Genomic DNA, 19,380 nt, shown 5'->3' on the forward strand with positions numbered 1-19,380 from the left:
CTCCCCCAATGCCTGCTGGTCCCCTCTGACTAGTTTGTAACAGGCTACTAAATCCCCCCTCAGCCTTCTCTTGTGGAGGCTGAACAGGTTCAGTTCCGTAGTCTCTCTTTGTAGGGCCTGCCCTGCTGCCCCTGATCATGTGAGTGGCCCTCCTTAGGCCTAGCAGCAGCTTTATATTCTCAATGCTTTCTGAAAAAAGGGCTAACTTATTTAAACATCTATATAAATGTGGCTACTTTGGTCTCCCAAGTCTGAACAATTTGATTTTTATCCTTTATAAAATGATTGGTTGGATCCCATCATGCCTTTATCTGAACATGGAAAGGAGGCCTTAGCATGGGCTGGAGTGTCTAAAATGGGCTTCCAACCTTGAACATTCTGATTAGTGTTGTACACTGTTGGTTACATTCAGGATAATGTTACTTAGGGTTACCATATGTCCTGGGTTTTCTTAGACATTTCCTCTTTTTTGGCCCCTTGTTCTTCATTCAGGTGGGTTTTTTAAAATGCAACCAAACGTCTGGGATTTCACTTTTGCTTGGGGCTGGGGGCAGTGGATATCAAAGATATCAAAATTATAACACTTAAAAAATAAAGTTTTAGGATTTTCCTCTTATTTGGAACATAGATGCCTATTATATGCATTTTTTCTTCATTTCATGAAATTCACAGATGGATAGGGGAAAAAAGACCGTGTATCTCTGTACATGTGTACACACTTCCCTTCCATTTTTCAAGTTGAAGAAAATGGCTTCAAACTGTTTTAGATACTGAAAGTGCCTTGGGAGATTTTGTAACCTGGTTAACAAAAGTGCTCACAATTTCATTTCCAAGAATAAAAAGGATTAGAGAAACCCATTAGTAGCTGAAGTGACAGCAGCCTTTGGGGAGTGGAGCCATCTCATTGCTCTTGAAAAAAAGAAATCAGAGCACTAGAGACTCAAACTCCAGTTCATTTTCACCACCTGGAATTTGTCTTTATCTGACAGCAGAGGACAACACTCTGTACAAATTCAATTCTACAGCCATTTCTGTACCAACCAGCTACCAAGCACTGCATTACTGACAGATCAAGTTGGGAAGTATATTCTATCACACTGACTTCCAAGTTGTGGTTAATTAGGTTTTTGCTGATCTACAGCAGAAAACCATTTGAAACTTCATGTTTAGTATTTCTTCATTCTGAATTTTTTGATACTTGCCTGGGATCACTTGATATGATCCAGATGTGACTTTCATTTACAAAATGCAAATATATTTTTGGCAAACAAAATATATGTTGGATGATGCATTGTCCTTACATGAATAGCAAATCTGTAATTATATCTCACAGTTTTTGTACTGACATCATCATCGGCAGCAGCACAGCTTGGGCTGTTCATGAATTGCAGGAAAAATTCCACAACTTAATTACAGTTTTAAAATTTGTGCTGAAACTATGAATGATAATATTCATTAGGGATGATTTTTTGAAGCAGTGCATTTTCAAAGGATTAAGAAAGAAGCCTGGCTGTGAGAATGATAGGTGTAGTGTGATTACAGTATATTTGGCTCAGACAGAAATGAGCTACAGTTGAGAGGTTGAGTAAAAACAGTTCCCAAATATATTTATAAAATCTGAAAAAGGAACCAAAATGATCTCACACAGAATGGAAGACAAGAGGGAGAGGGACAATGACAGAGTTAAAGAAAAGTAATAACGAGAAGAAAGACAAACCAAATTAAAATGTTATATTAGGCCAGTGACACTCTGTCCTAATGGCTTAGGTGCCAGAGGAGAGGACTATTAATCAAAATGATATACAGTACCACATATACACTCCAAATGAAGTACTACAAACATAGAACCAACAAACTGACTGATCCCACAAAAAAGCAACCACAGAAAAAATCCTTACAGAACCTTAAAAACACTGATATAAATAGTGGAGGTGCTACACAATTAGGTCGTATATAGACAAAATGGGGGGCCCTAAATTGAAGTGGTGAATTTTAAAAAACACCACTTCAGTTTAGGGCCCTTTAAACCCCCGTGTCATGCACACATTCAAACTTACCTGCCTCTCTGGTGGTGGGGAGGAGAGGGGAGGTCGAGCTGCCAGCGGGCAGAGCAGTCCCTGAGCTGCAGGGGTGGGGCTGGTGCTTCCCTCTGTGGCAGCAACAATCCCCGCCACCCTCCCACCACTGGCACCCACCCACAGGCACCCAACTCAGGCAGTCCTAGGGGGCACTGCAGCTGCAGAGGGAAGCATCGGGCCCCTGTGCAGTTCAGGCAGGCAGGCAGGCAGGCTCCACGGGAAAAAAAAAACATCAGTCTTGTTGCTTTTCTTGGGTGAAGCCTGCATTCTCGGGCTGCTGCCAGGCTGCCTGCAGAGCTTCCTGCAGAGACCCTGAGCTGCACAGAGCCTGGTACTTCACTCCGCAGCTGTAGCACAGCAAACTAAAACTCCTTAGAGCAGTTTTAGTTTGCTGCACACCAAGTCATTTAAGGTGCATTACGCCACACAATTTGCTACAGCGCCTGGAATTACTGTGCACTACACCGCCTATGTGTGTAAACACCAGCACCATTAAAGCAGTGCAAAACCATTTAACCCACTTTAAAGGGTCATGCACACATGCCCCTCATTTCGTCTACACACGGCCTTAATGTTTGCAGGAAAGACATACCAATGAATGTAGAGGGAAAAAAAGAAAAAGAAAACCTTTGGTAACATTTTCTCAAAAGTATATAGGGGATAAGTTGAAGAGCCACTTGTGGCTCAAGATATGCAGCTTGAGGAATACTCTGCCAAGCAATAATCCTTTAGATAATTATAGGACCCTGATTCTGCAAACACTGATACATATGAGAAAATTATCTGTCAAAGAACCACAATGATTCCATTGACACCACTTCAGAAGAAAAATATCATATAGTCTTCTTAACAGTGTGAAAGAACCAAAGAGAGTGAAGGAAGCCATGCAAGTCATGGAAACTTGGTTTAAAGAATTAATTGCACTGAGTATACACCCAAAAAGGAACTTTTTTATTTCCAAGTTAAAATATTCTTGAATTAAAATATTACTGAGTATTATGAAAAAATCCTGTTTAAATGACAACTTCTTCATAGATATGGACACAAAATATAGTGGACATATTGCTCAGATTTAAAAAAAGAATAAACCCTTCAACATGGAAAACATTATCTCATTTTTGCGTATAATTAAATATCTGTTTAATAATTTAAGATACAGATATGTATAATATCTATTTAGCCACCTATATGACTTAATTTAATATGACTATCATACAAATAATCTATTCTCCTCTTTCACTATGTGTAACTGAATTACAATAAATGTACTGTTGATAATTTGTTAAAAATTTCCTTGTGCTTTCTCCCTAAAACAGTCTACTCTCTCTTTCTATTTGGTCTTACAGTGAAATCATAATGGATAATTTTCTGGCATTGCAATCTATGGAATGATGGCTGAGAGATCATAAACACAGTGTTGTTATTAAAATGCAAGAATCTGTGAGGGACTAAGCCCCTATGGAAATATATTTATTTATTAATTATAGTAAGAACCAGGAAAACCACAATTGTGTGCATTATTTCTTTTTTTTTTTTCCTGATATGAAAGTCTCTCAGTAATCTTAATTTTCACCTAATCCTCTAATCCTTCTGTGTGTAAACTGTGATTTCTAATGCAATCTATAGTTGTTCTGCCATGAAAGAAAATGTTAATATTTTAATTATTTGTTAATCATTGATAAATGTACAAAATCCAGCATACAGAGTTTCTACAGCTGAAAAATCTTGTGCTCCAAAGGATATAATGGAAAAGTGGAGACCGTTGCATTCATGAGATTAAATCCAAGTGTCTTGCTTTCTTCTTTAAATCCTCCCATGTTGTGGCAGGGCACTGATAGTGAGCAGATTGTAGCAGGGAAGGCCAAGTGAGCTTCTGGAAGCACCTGAGCCTGGTGGGGTGAGTGATCCCAAAGGGACAGGCACTCTTTGTGAAGCACCTGAGCTGGGAATGGGGACCTGAATCCCTGAAAGCCAGGCATTCAGCTTAGACCCAACCCGAGGGACCCAACTGGTCCATGCTGAGACCAGGACCCAGAGAGGGGTCAAAAGGGCCATGGGCCCACCACAAGGGATGCCCTCAGAGCAAAGAAGCTCAGGGTCCCAACTGCCTGAGATGGGACCAGGGCCTAAGGGGGAGCCAAAGGTCCCAGAGAGGGGGCCACAGCTAATGGGTGAAGGGAACAGCTGAGTTTAGCTTCCTGGGATGTCATCTGCAAGGCTTGGGCCATAGTGTAGGGGTGGAACAGAGCTGCAGATATCCCCCTAAACATTGGGGTTCAAAATGGGCAGCCTCCCACCTGAGTAACATCCTATTACTATTACATTGAGGCATGGCAGGAGAATGGGGTGGGTGGTTAGCTTGTAGACAGGAGGCAGGCTGGTACTAGCACCAGGAGTGAAAGCCTGCCCCATCACACATGTAACAGAACTTGGACTGAAGAAAATATTACTTCTGAGTATCATTATCAGCAAAAATATCAAATATACTCATTAAGCCTTTATAATTTAAGATATGACATAGATTAGGACCATAATTATCCTGCATTTCAGAAATCCAAGAATGTTTTGTCATTTTCAATTCTTTCTGCTATAAACAGACAGAGCGTAAGACTTATCATTTACGTCAACTATTAAAAATAAATTCTTTACTGTCCTGGGGGGGGGGGTTATGTATTATTAATCTTGATTTAGTTCTATTGTATAATGACCATAAATTGTTGTTGTTGGGGACATGGTTCAAATGGTTTCATTTGAAAGGTACTTGAAAATAAGATTATTTTTCTTTAAATGTGTATTAATTAGGATGGTTGCTAATTGCTTGAATGTAATACATTTAAAAAATCAGTTTGAAAGTCCACTACAGTCCTGTAATTTGATGCATGCAAATAAATCAGGAATAAAAATCAACCACAATTTAATTTCAAACCTTTCCCAACTAGCAGCTGTACAATGTATGCACTACTTTTCTATTTTTACTGCAGGATAATGACAATGATGAATGCTTTTACTAGGAAATAAATATTCATTAAAGAGTCTCAGATCAAAACTATACCCCTTCCAAAACACCCATGAATGTGCAAAATCCATTTGCCTGTTGGGAGAGATTTATTTAGAGGGAAGATGGAACTATGCCCACAAGCACATCTCATGACAATTTAATAGTTCAGTTAAATTAAACCTATGGCAATACTTACTTGTAACTACAGTAATCAATATCATTAAAGTTGGTGTCGCCTATAATAATATCAAGTGTATGTGGGTGAACAAGTGATTAGTTATGGATGTAAATCAGACTAAGACAGCACATATGTAAGGCATTAAGGAGCGCTACTACCAGGGAGTCACTCAAATGCCAGTAAACTGTTTACTGGGTCACTGCTCATCTGACCAATCTAGTCACGAACACAGGAAGTATATAAACGAGGACCAAGTGGTAGCTCATTAGAAGTGATTTACATGTTTTATGACTTTTGCTCATGCAAGCCAATCTATCAAAAGCAATTACTGAAAAGGAAGAATGGTAATAACATTGGCATGTTGTCTCCTTTATAAATTAACTGGAGGCATTCAATACTCAGTATCTAAAGACTCTTGAATCTATTGGAACTAAACTACAAGTGTTATAAGAATGGCCTACTGCTGGTTCAAGACTACTGGAATGTACCTCTACTGAATAAGAAATAATCATCTGCATGCTACTTTTCCTGCACTTCTTTATTCATATTCCATTACACGGTTTACTGGAGATACTATCTTTGCTAATAAGCCCATAATACCTTAATTTCCTAGAGTTAACAAATACATAATTATCTATTTTTCCACATCCCACATAGAAGGCACACATAACTAATCATTTATGGGCTAAAGGAATGATACAGGTAATGTTCAGGGCAAGCATGAAAGTGCAGTCTTTTTTGCACTTTTCTACTTATTCTGTTACAATCTGAAAGTGCTATAGCCATAGATACTATGTTTACAATAATAAAATGCTTTTTTTCTTATACAAACATGATTTTGCAAAAGCTGACAGTCTGTGTATCCAGTTATATTTGCAGTATTGGTCACGATTCTCCTCCTTGACCAATTCTACACTAGAATAACTCCATCTCAAATAATTCATGCTGGTTAAGTGCTGAAGATTCAGGTCAATCAACTTTCTAGGTTTCATAATTAATCCTGCAAAGTTTTTTTATTACCCAGAATTTAGTATTTGGTTGGCAATATTAGCCATCTAATGACTGTAATTATGTACCCAATGAATATTTTTGTAATCATGTGTATACGCATACATATATAAGCAAAGAGAGAGGCTCGGTGCACCTGGATTGGGTATGGATAACTGAGCACCCTGAACAACCTGTTAGTTATTTAGAACTACAAAAATCAAAAGGCAATGTAATTTATCTACCAAGAAACAGCATATAATTTAACGGTAGCACCATGACCCACTCCTCACACTTTATCTCAGCACCTGTCTTCAAAACTCAAGTGCAAACACAGGACTGCTACTTCATCCCCATATTATATAATGGCTCAAAATTAAAAGAAATAATAGACAACATATATTAGTATTAAGAGGCTTGCATCTTACCTTGAGACACTCTTCTTGTTTATAAAGATCCTCATAGTTCTTAACCTGCAGAGCAGGTGAGTTAAGGTGGTCTTCAACTTCAGACAAGGCTTTCAGAAGTCGAAGGATCTCTGCCAGGTATGCAGAAGGCATGTAAGTTGTTTCCATAGTCATACCTTCAGTCATCACAACAGTTGTCTCTTCATAAACAGTTTGCTGGTATAGATATACAACAGAATGCTTCCTTTAGTTTCTTAACATTGAAACAAAGTTATCATTTAATGCAATTTCCAGTTCACAACCTAGAAGCAATTAAAAAAAAAATCCACCTGCACAACATCCAAAAGAGAACGGGTTAAAAAGAAAAAGATTCCAAACATATATTAGTGTCATTAAAGTAACATCCTTCTGTAACAAAAGCATAATATTATTTCAGTTTGTGGGAAAAGATCAATGCGTTCCACCTTCTCTTTTTGAACTCACAATTGCTAAAGTTAGCCCATACAAAAGCTGGCTCCTTACACAAGACCTTTCCTCTCTTGTGCTCTAATAAATGAAAACAGGTAATTAAATGCTGCTTAACAATTCACATACTATTAGCACAACAGTTTGCATCTTCATTTCTCTGTATTTTTAATTGCATGTTCATTGTGTAAGAGTTCTGTACATGCAGCTTCAAGCTTTCCAATAAAATTGTCAAGAAAAAATACTTTTGCTTATTAAAATATTTTAAAGTATATATTTTTAAAGCAAAGAGCTGTAAAATCAGCTAAGTACATGAAATATTGTACTAAAAGTACATTCTAAAATGGGAAACAAGCAGCTATTTGAAGTTTCTTTTCATACTCCTAAAAGAAATCCCAGCAATATTTCTCTTCTGGTCACACAAGTGTTGTGTTCAGCTGAACGGATATTACCTAAAACTCTGTTTGTTTAAAAAATGTGCCTGTGTCAACCGTAGTGAAGAGGCTGAAAGACAAATAATGTTTTCTTAAAAATATTAAGCTCATGTATAGTTTGTGGAAAAACACAGGTATCTAAGCTCACAGTAATGAAAGCCACAAGTGATGTGTGATCAGATATGTACGATGACCATCCAAAAAACTAAGAAGAGTATGGTGAGACAGACCAAGGGCTTAAGACAAAGCTGTGTATGCCTACTGAGGCACTTCTATTAAGTTAGTTTAAAATTCTGATCTCCTGACCACCAAAAACATCTGGCCACCTTACCTAGAAAGATTTAAGGTAAGAAGCATTCACTATCTTGATGTCCTGATATGCTTAGTTTATTATTTCTTTGTGTTTATTGCAGTGCCTTGGTGTTCTCGTCAGGAAACCAGCATTCCATTGTGATAGGCATCAGTATATCTTCTCAAAATAGAACTCTTACTGAAAACAGCCTAAATTCTAATAAGAAATGCAGCAGCATAAGACACCCATAGCAACCTTGCAAAGCCTTTCCAAATAGTTGTTAAGAAACATTCTTTGAAAATCATTTTTAATTAGCTCTGCTGAAAAATAGGATAGATTAGTCCACGTGGAAAATCTTCCTAACCTAGAAAACTCAAGCTAGTTCATTCAGAGCTGCTTCAGTACTTTGACATGTAGACAACCTAAATGCCTTGCTCTTTGCATTGACTGAAAGGGTGCTGGATCTAGTGTTTACTATATGTAGAAGGTACTGGATTAATGGTCTTGAAGAGACCAAATGTTGTTATTTACCTGCAGACTACATTATCATGGTGGTATGTACTAGTGTAAGTGATCATACTGCCTTGCTCACCTGACTCTTCCTTTTATTGGAAGGCTAGGTGCAGTTTTCAGTCTTTGCTAAACCTAACTGTCGAGGTACCAGATATGTTTTTTGTTCCAGCGATTCTGAATATAGACAGAAACCACATCATCATTTTACAAAAACTACCGAACAACCATCAAATAATAAGAACCTGTGGTTACGGGATTTGAACAGGAATAGAAAACCCCAGATTCCGAATGAAGTGACACAGAGTCACTTCATTCTATTACTTTTTTCTACACTGTGGCAGCACAAATTCCAAGAGACAGAGGTATAAAACATGTGCACACCACACGTGGAGATAATATCCATGAGTTTATTTGTGGAAACTTGCTATACTGCATAGCCGACAGTTTCACATTTTACGTACTCATATATCCAACTTCTCAGGCATTACATCTAGCTTTAAAACCACTGAATAACCTTTTCAAAGCATTATGACTCTATTAACATTACTCAACATCAAATGTAATATTAAATGTTCTTCCTAAAAGTTGATTCCTAGCTCTTGAATGCCTTAAGACTTTTAAAACAATGAGACTTTTATGGACAGCAAAAGTATATTTATACTAATTTAAGGGATTTTTAAAATTGGAGGTGGCTAACTGGTATAACTCCATGAGCCAAAGCTCTAGCAGGAGCTTTAGTGGCAGCAACCTGCCAGTGAATTTTGGTGTTAATATCATTATTTACTAGTAAATGATAAGGTTGTTTTAAAAAAAGAAAGATACCTTCAAGCAGAAATTTCCCAAGCTCTGTCATCACATTTGACAGCATTGTTTTAAATCTACTCTAAGTATAACAAATATCATTTCTTTGCTTCAAGTGACATTTTAAAGGAAAATAATATGCAAATACATTAAATTTGCATACAACACTGGAGAAATTGCAAACTGAATTGTAATTCTCTCTCTGAGTTTGCAAGAGGTGCTAGGACCACACTGAATATTTAATTTTTGCCCCAAGAAGAATTTGGCTTTTGGGAGCAAAGGGTATAATTGGCTAGTGCCAAAATGCTTTATGAGCACCAAGACACATCAGAAATTAACAAGAATTTAAATTTATAAGAACCTGGATATAAAACATTACTAATTTCTTAAAACACCGTGTGTAAATATAAACCTTTTACCAACCTGTCAACCTGGCACAATATAGCAGACAGCAACTTTTTAAAAATACTAAACTTCGAATATCCACTGGCTGTTAAATCAATAAATATGGAAAACTGGTGGCATAGATTCTTCATATTTCCTTGTTTATGCAGAACACACACACTCTTATTAAAAGTAAATGTTTTTCATTTGTATTTAATTTACTCTGTCTTCTATAATTACATCTCTCTTTATGTTGATATGTACAAATCCTTTCTAATCTTTTGAAAAAATCAATCAACCAACATTCCCCTAGTCAGTGATTAATATTTCACTCACTCTTTCTCATTTCATACATTTACTGAAATTTTGTATTCATAAGAATAAGATAATGCTATATCCATACTAATTTATGTTTTATATCTATTTGATTCATTGCATATATTTTAAATGAAGAAAAGGAATCTTTCCACAGGCACATTTCTATCAATAACAAATGAGTACCTATTTGTTTGTTGATTCCTATCAATTACTATACAAGGACATCCATAAAATGCTAGTGAGCATAGCAAACCAAAACACTTCTTGAAATGATTCCATTTTGGCCATTAGAAATAAAAATATACCAATATTAGCAGAAATTGGTGTATGAGATAATTATTTTCTACATGCAGTATAGCTCTAATGGTATTATCTCAACTATAAGTATTTGCTAGATTGCCTTGGGAATGGAGAGCACTGCAAATCCTCCTGTACTGTCTTAACAGAAAAAAAGTAACAAATGGGTTGAAGTATAAATGATTGTCACACAAACTGGTCTGGTTTAAAAAAGCTGGATAAGTCTTTGTGACATATCTATTTTTACACTTCCTGAAGATTTGGTTTTGGACAAAAATCAAAACCCAACAACATTGCCATGGGAATTGCTCACTTGCAACAAGTCTCCATTCTCTTGTCATACAATAGCTCTTTTCTTATTTTTAGTGTATCCTCACCACAGGATCCAGAACTAATAGCAGCCCATTTTCTTTTATTTCTTCAGTGGGGCACACAATGCACCCTGGGAACTACAGTGACGACATAAAACAACAAAACTGTCAGCAGGGAGAGACCCTGACACAGCACCAAGTGCCACCTAAGCTAGTACCTAAGGAAAAAGTTGGGATAGCAAAAGCTAGTCCTAGCTTCCTTTCATAAATGATCTGCTGCTGAACAAAATAATGACAAAGTAATCCTTTAATGGCATCTAAGTGTTGAGGATTGGAAAAAGAAAAGCGGTAACTCAGTTGGATAAAGGTAACTAGTGCTTAGATGGTCAGAAAAAGGGTTAGGAAACTTTTAGAAAGGCACAAGTGAGACGCTTGAAAGCTCCAGATAACTTTGTTGGTGTTTTGCAGAAGCCATTCCCAAACTACTCAACAGTCACTAACTAGTGCATAACATCAAGATAGCCTGTAGGAACTAAAAGAACAAATAGAAATATAATGTGGTATTGACATGGCATCAGAGAGATATTTTTCCTAGAGGATGTATCGTAGTTATTTACAGTCAGCAAATCTTCTTTTGTTATGTACTTCTTGCTATGATAGCCATGAGTAATATCAGCCCACCTTCGGTTAAGCCAACCCAACACCCTCATCACTGCTACTATATATTCCCTGTAAATTAATCCAAATAATGTATTTTGTGTAAATACTTAAGATATACATATCAAAATAATGCTCAGGATGTGGAATGTGTCATCATGAGATAGGATGACTTCAGTCAGCAACAAGTGTGTGGGTGAAGATTTGATGGTAAAAAGCTACCTCTGTCAAGTGTAGGTAGATTTTAAACCCCTACTACAAGATTAAACATTTACACAATGCCTCAAAGTTTTGAAGATATTTGTAAATCCTTCTGCATTCAGATTTTAGTGCTGAAATCCCATCCCCGATTAGGATAAATCTGGATTAACTCCACTGAAGTACAGTTACACTAATGTAAATACAATAAAAATGTTTGTCAGAAGAGCCACTGCTCTTTCGGCATGGACAGACATGTTTGAAACACTCGAAGACTAAGTGCAGGTGTTCAAAAAGCCCGAGGCAAAATTGATCCAATCTATGAAGGTTTCTTTAATGTGTATAAATTGGATCAGGAGTGAAGGGAATATACTTTTTCGCTTTGGGGGGACACAGGCAGATACCTGCATTGGTCGAGGCCAGAAGGTGGTGGGATGTGAGGTGGGGGCTATTCCTGATTGGCTGCCAGCACATGCCTTCAACCCCCTGCTCCCAACCACAAGAAGTGGGGGAACCAGCAAGGAATCTCTTTCCAGCTTCACCCCTACCCCCACTCCAAGTGCTAAGTGCCAGCAGTGGTTGGGGGAAGTGGGTGAAACTGGAGCCCCCCCAAACCAGCCAAAACAGCTAAGGGGAGCCACATAGTGGGGAGCCCCATTCTCTTATCCCTCCCATCTGACCACCTGACAGCTGCAGGCAGGAACTCTGGCTCGCAGCTGCATAACTGTCCCTTGTGCTGGGAACTGGGGAGGAGGGTAGGAGAACAGAGCACCTTCCTGTGCAGAACCCCCTGTTTTGCTTGCTCAGGTCTGCAGGGGTGAAGCTGGGCCAGGTCAGGTCCATGAAGTGGGGGCTCCACTTCCCCCTTTCCCTAATTGCCAGGGCTATGGAAAGCTGCAGCTCATGTCTGCAGCTGTCAGGCAGTCATGAAGGGGTTAGGGGAATGGAGCCCTCTACCATACCCACCCCCCAGTGCTGGCTTGGGGCTGGGGCTGTGCAATGGGGGGCTCCATTCCCCTACACCCCACTGCTCATGATAGCTGTAGGCAGGAGCCATGGCTGTCTGCCGCATCTGGCATCAACGACAGGGAGGAGCAGAGCCTCTACTACATGGACCCAACCTGCTTCCTCCCCAGACCCAAGGCAGCAATCTGGGGGGAGCCTGTGCTGGGGTGGGGTGGGCTCCGCTCCACTCCCTGCCCCTGATTCCTGGCATGGCAGACAGCTGTGTGGCTCTGAACATGGCTCCTGCCTGCAGTTGTCAGACAGTCCGGTGTAGGGGCGGAGAGGGGGCAGAGCACCCTACCACATGATCTCCGCCAGCTATGCTGACTAGGAAGAAGTGGGGGGTCTCCACTTTTCCCTTCCATTCCCCCCACCACCGAGAGCTGACAGGGAGAGTAACTGCACTGGCCAGGTGAGCCAGGCAGTGGCAAAGGGGGAAAGCCCCTACCATGTGGTCCCCCCAGCTATGCTGGCTGTAAGAGGGCAGGGGCCTCCACTCCACCCCTCCTGGCCCAGCTCACAGGTGCAGGCAGGATGCAAGGCTAGGAAGCAGAGGCTTTGCTGCCTCAGCTCTATGACAGCCCAGGGGTGGGGCTGACTCAGGACTCAGGCAGAGCAGAGGGGCACAGGCCAAGGCTATCCTGCCCACCTTGAAAGGGGGAGTTAGCAGGAAAATGGCAAGGGCTCCTAGGATGTCGGAGGACTGCAACCCAACTTTAGTCAGGAGGGGATCTGGGACTGAAGTTTGATAGACTTTGGTCCAACTTAAACTAGTTAAATCTGATACTATATCTATCCAGGTCTATCTTATACCAGGTTCTACCATTTTTAAACCAGTGTATATGAACTGAACTTCTGTTCTGTTACAGGTTTAGACTAGTTTCTGACCACCTAAACCAAAAAATGTGTAATGTCTGTACCTAGTCTAAGTGCCTTTGAACTGTTCCAAAAAGTGAGGGTAGAGACACGCATAGCTAGAGAAATGCTTAAAAAATGACACCCAGAAAAGGAACATCACTGAAATGCTTCCTGAAACCTCTTCATGCACCAGTGCATCCAATAGTGTTCTGCAGTGCATGCGGTGGATGGGGAACAGGATGGATAGCCAATGAGCATTCCCCTTTGACCTAGGAACCTCTGGAGACTGAAAGCTGAGAAGCATGCAGACTTGTAATACAATGCTTTTGCATGCCTTTGCAGCTACCCTGAAATGCTCTGGGGCAGAGGAAAGCTGCTGGGGGGCATAACAAGTGGTGGGGGCTGTACATCTGCATGATGCCAAATAGAAATGCTCAAGGATTCACAGTAGTTCAAATGAATATCTGTCCATAGCATTTGATGGTAGGCTAGTATACAAATCTATGAAAAACAGTGAAATAACCTATGGAAGAAACACACCTTGCCTGCAAAATGGAACTGATTAATACGAGTTTTCTACCCATGCCTGGCTTTGACCCTTCTGAACAATACAGACAACTACATGAAAACAATGCGTGCTGCATCTCTGAGAAAAATCTGTTTTAAGAATTTTATACAAATTACACCAGTGCTTTATATAAGGAATGAGGTACCCTCCTCCCTCCATCCCCGTGAAAAGGTGCATATATTTTGAATGCTGCAAGATACATCTGCTGAAATAAATGGGACTGTTCCTTTGCTGGCAGTTATATGTGTGAATTTTATAGGATCAAGACACTGAGAAGTCACTTTTTTATTAGTTTATATCTCATACTACAGACTGATTCCTCAAAACTAAAAATATATGCTTTTGAGACATCCAAAAATGCTAAAATGTTAATGATTTCACAAAGAATGAAAATTACCCAGATGCCTCTGCAGCATGAGACCAATATATTTCTTAAGTGCAACTCAGAGCTTTTAAAACGGGAATGAATTTCACCTTGGGAAAGCAATGTCATCATGTTTAAGCCATAGGATGCCTTCTCAGAGCTCTTCCTACCATACCTTACAGCACAAAAAATTAATGCATGCCACATTCATGAGCTAATTAAATCTACTCTATGTCTGACAACGTGAATAGACTCATTGTTTTCATGCTCTCCTATGTGAGGGAGAAAAAAAAAACCTACAGTGAAATTGTGCATTCCATTTATAGCACTTTAAAGCAAACATTGTGATATTATTATAAGAAAAATGCATGCCTGGATTTTAACCACCACCACCAAAGCAATGTACAGGCTGGTATTATATAATGTGAAACTCCTCATGATGTCTTGTCTGCGACCTTTACAGCCTGATTGAAATGCAAAGTTTCCTTCTCCACGGGTGAGGGTCTATTCCATATCCATTTTTGCTCAAGTTCTAGGCCACCTCCCAACAAATTCTGATAGTCATGCCATATTCTAATGAGCTCTATGTGGTAATTTGATAGGTAACCTGTGGATAGCTTGCCTTGAAGCAATGAATGTGAATGAATACACTTATTCCACTCAAAAATCAAATCTTATTTTCAGTTCCCCCAAATTAGATATTTTCTCTTCTTCCTTGTCCATAAAGAAGGATGTAGAAAATACCTATAATGATTTACTTTCGACATTGTACCAAATGGGAAGTCGTTATGCATTATTTCCATAGTTGTTAAGGCTTAACTTAATTTTCTTTGTTTAAAGATTAATTTAGCATCTATACAAATAAAATCTAGTAAGACTGGCTTGAGTCATAAATAATGCTACCAGAGGTTGTATAAGTTCTAAATACAGGTCTTTGACTGATCTTTAATAATGATGTCAATACTCCTGTTTTACAGGATTAGCATCTACTTGTATCCTATGCTCAAAAGTGGCAACTATATGCCTGGTTTTAAATAAACTGATAAAATAATTTATCCTGCTCAAGATGATTTTTTTTAATCCTCTTAATATTTAAGTGAGAAAATAATTTAGCAAGCTTAGAAAAAAAATTGGTAACTGTTTTCAAAGCTGACTTTATAATGGTGAAAACTGGTTTTGTGTGTCACTATAGTATTCCTTTTACATAAATTTTTGGTGAACTGTTAATTATGAATTTAAAAAACATACAGGACTACACCTCAAAACTTATCATCCAAGCAATGTATAGGTAAGGCATTTTCTCTTTTGGGAAAGTAATCCTGTGATTGTGGCTTAGCCAAATAAGCCAAATAAGCTGACTTGTTATATCTTGATTGACCAGTTCTTGACTGACAAATGCTCAGCCCCCTGAAGCTAACTCAAAATTAGATGTTAAATTCAGAACAGCAAGGTCTGTAAACTTAACTTCATTTTATTGCTAAATCATCTGTAAGTATATTACAATGAATTGTAGATAAGAACATATGACATAAATGCCACCAAATCCATTTTGATGTAATTTAATCCACTCATTTGGCATACAAATAAAGCACATTCTTATCTTAATGAGATAACAGGCTGGAACAGCTTCCAGCTAATCCTTCCCCTTATTTAATGTCATACTGAAGGCAAAAAAACCATAGTTATACTGCATGGTAAAAATGTTGACAGATGTTAATTGACTGGTCACACACCTATATCACTCCCTCTCAGTTTCCCGATATTCATTGTATACACTATACAGCTATCCAGCAACAACTAATATAAATGTACTAACTTCTTTAATATAAAAACATGTAAATGCATATGTTGGATTTTTGTAAGAAGATGAGACCAAAGCAGAATGGCAAACCTGTATTCCAGGATAGCTTTCAACAAATATCTCTGTGTCATTATAGTAACATCCAAAAGTTGTTTAGATGAGTATTTCTATTCTTTCTAATTAAACTAGGGATGCAAATATTATACTGTTGCACTTCAAAAACACTTACTGTTATTAATTAATATGCTGCACTACCCATAAACATAATTGGTTTGAACAAACTGCCACAGAATTTAAAAAATGGGCTAAATATAGATGTTGGATTTATGGCACATTATAACCTGCCTGCCATCTGATAACCCCAGGTAATGTCTCTACATTTCACTAGCTACATTCTGTCACCAAATCACCATTCTCCACTCCCCCTGCCACCTACCTGTCTCACACTTATTCTCTCTTATGGCCTTTGGTCCTCACTGCCACGCATTTGCATTTTCACAGATCTGCATTTTGCATATTGGTTTTTATTCCACCCAGGAGGACACAAAACACCAGAAGACTGTCCCTATGCCTGAAGAAGGGTGTTTGTGCCTGAAAACTTTCAAAGAACATTTTTTCCTACTATTTAGCTGCTAATAAAAGATATCACATTAACCAAATAATTCTGTCTACCATTGATTTGTTAATGTTTTTCAGTGTATGAACGTCTTTACGTAATTAACACAAGCACACATGTGCACGCACATGAATGTATTTCACAGGAAATGTTGTGCTTAAAAAGCCTGCTTATTGGAATACTTTTGTTCTCAACAGTCCTATATCCTGATAATTCAAAACTTTCAAGAATGAAGCTGGGTACATTTTCAAGTGACTCCATCTTATTCAAAGAAATTAATCTTCTAGTACAAAAAATTGCCACGTGACAGAAGGAATTTCAAAATGTCTAGAACTTTAGTTATCCAGAGAAGAAGTACAGAGTGGCAGTGAGACAATGAAGCCTGTCTGAATAAAGCATCCCTCTCCAAAACAGCACTTAAGCATGAAGTTAAGACCGACTGTCTTCAGTGCTTTGTTGAACAGGAACGTAGTAAAAGCATACCTAATGATTTCCCTGAATCATAAAAAAAAAATCCATTAATGTTAAACATAACTACATGTTTGGGGATGTGGCCTATCATTTTTTCTAAATTGTTTGTTTTATTCCTAGTGCTTATTCATGGTGCTAATTCTCAACAAATAATTCAGTAAAGTAAACCCTGTCTGTTTAGTAATTCTTTGATATAATATTAAAACAATCTAAAATATTGCTAAAATGCATCATTAATACTTAAAGTCAACAAACTTTAAAGAACAAGACATTAAGGACTTATTGCCTCATTCCTGAAATTATAAAAGGTGTTACCAAATTCCATTTTTGTCTTCATTTCCTTTTCATGGTTACTACTTAACGTAATCCTTTCATTAATTGTTATACTAGACTCATATGATTTCAGACTATAGAACAATGACAGGATTTGTTTCTTATAAATCAATATTGGAATTATTCCACAGCTGAGCTCCCCCAAAATGACCCCATAAACCACTTGTTAATTAAATTGTTCTCCCTCCAGTACTTCTGACAGTGAAACCAATTGTACACATATATACATTCACACATGTACACTATGCATATATAAACATACATGCTTTTGCACTCACGTGCACATATACACACATTCAAAATTAAAGATGATGCAGGTATCTTCAGCTTTCACAGAGGGACTGGCATCCCATTCAAAGTAACTGCCACTGAGAACCAGATCATCTTGGGGCTTTCCTCTGCTTGTTTCATTAGATAATGTTACAATCTATTAACTTTTGATACTATAGAAATTATTATAAAGACACTCTAAATATAGTATGCAATACTACACTAAAAAGAGCAAAGGGCAAGTAGAAAAACAATTTACATGCAAACGTTTTGGGAACTTATTAGGAAAGGAAAGAAAAAAAAAGAAGTGTTTATCCTCAGGTTTGGCTGAGTTATGTGCACAAGGAAAACAGGGTATCATGTTAGTCTTTGCTTCCATAGCATGAAATGTGGGAGATAGGTCACTTCTGATAAAAAGAAAAAAACCCAGCAGCTTCTTACCCTGTAAGAGAGGATGGTGGGAGAACCTTCAAAAGCCGTGGAAGGGCAGCTTTAGGAACCTCTTAGTATCACTTTAAAAGTTCCACCTCAAGTCAGCACCTGGCCTAATTTGTGACAAGCTTTCTTTAAAACTAAGATTCAACCCATCATAAAAAGTTGAGGCCATTCAGCCTCACTTTTAATCTTAAGGGATTTAGTTAGCATTACTTCATTAAGGGTAATTATTGTTTCATTGTATAATTATGAAAGTAGGAATGAAGCATCTGTCAGAAGGTTATACATATCATATTTTGCAAAAGAGACAGCATTATCTTCATTTAAAAAAATGTTTGCTCCATTAGTTAGTGTAAACAAATAAATCCTTAGGTAGTTGTTTCAGCCAGCCTTGATACTTACTTCCCTTAGGAAGGAAATAGCAGTACAATACCAAACTTGCCAGACTCCATAATTTGACCCATGATTTTGCAACTCTTATTCCTAGTATAGAATTATTATTTTTCTTTGCTTTTCACTGTACAACTTACTTTTTACCCTCTTTTCCCACTTACAAGTAGGAAAGAGGGATAAGGAGCATACTATCCCTTCTTGCAACCCACTTCAACTAGTATATCTCTGAAAAGTTAAGTGGAAGCAAAGGTCTAAAGAGAAAATTGTCTCCTACTCGCAAGGATACGTGATAAGCATGGGATATTCTGAAGCAATAATGTATCCAGTTTAGCATTGAGGGTTTCATATTATCAAGCTGTGAAAACTATTTTAAAACTGATAAAGTCTGTTACTCTATCTGTATATGGCTTAATTAAGTTATCTTGATGGACAGTTTTGAATTTAGCTGAACAGAATATTAGTAGAAGTGCCTAACATTAAGTAATTCTTAGAACTCATGGACGAATTGGAGACCTGCCTCTGGAAATGCTAGCTGAATTTCAGAGGATTTTCTTACAGACTAAACTTCTTGAAATTCATGCATGACCTTTACCACTTTACTGTGAGAAACTCCCCTAATCTGCATTCTTAGATTGATCACAGTTCCTCCCACACAATATTCTATTCTTCTTGGGATAAACAGGAATATTTAGCATATCCAAAATGCTTTCATAGTTTCATAGTTTCTAGGGTTGGAAGGGACCTGAGAAGATCATCTAGTCCGACCCCCTGCCATGGCAGGAAAGAGTACTGGGTTTAAACGACCCCAGCAAGGTGTTCATCTAACCTCTTCTTAAAAACCCCCAGGGTAGGAGCCTGCACCACCTCCCTTGGAAGTTGGTTCCAGACCCTAGCCACCCTGACCGTGAAATAGCGCTTCCTGATGTCTAACCTAAACCTACCCTCTGC

General features: G+C 38.2%; 1 protein-coding gene across 1 annotated transcript in view; it reads right to left on the minus strand.

Moving 5' to 3' along the window:
* DMD (dystrophin) overlaps positions 1-19,380 on the minus strand; it is a 2,221,918-nt gene that overhangs the window by 1,411,646 nt on the left and 790,892 nt on the right. The window contains exon 40 of the mRNA XM_019523954.1: positions 6,670-6,864. Coding sequence (XP_019379499.1) covers positions 6,670-6,864 — 195 coding nt within the window. The remainder of the gene's footprint in view (positions 1-6,669; positions 6,865-19,380) is intronic.

This window comes from Gavialis gangeticus, unplaced genomic scaffold (genome assembly GCF_001723915.1).
Source record: "Gavialis gangeticus isolate Ggan-Ray unplaced genomic scaffold, GavGan_comp1, whole genome shotgun sequence".
In the NCBI taxonomy this organism is placed as follows: Eukaryota; Metazoa; Chordata; order Crocodylia; family Gavialidae; genus Gavialis; species Gavialis gangeticus.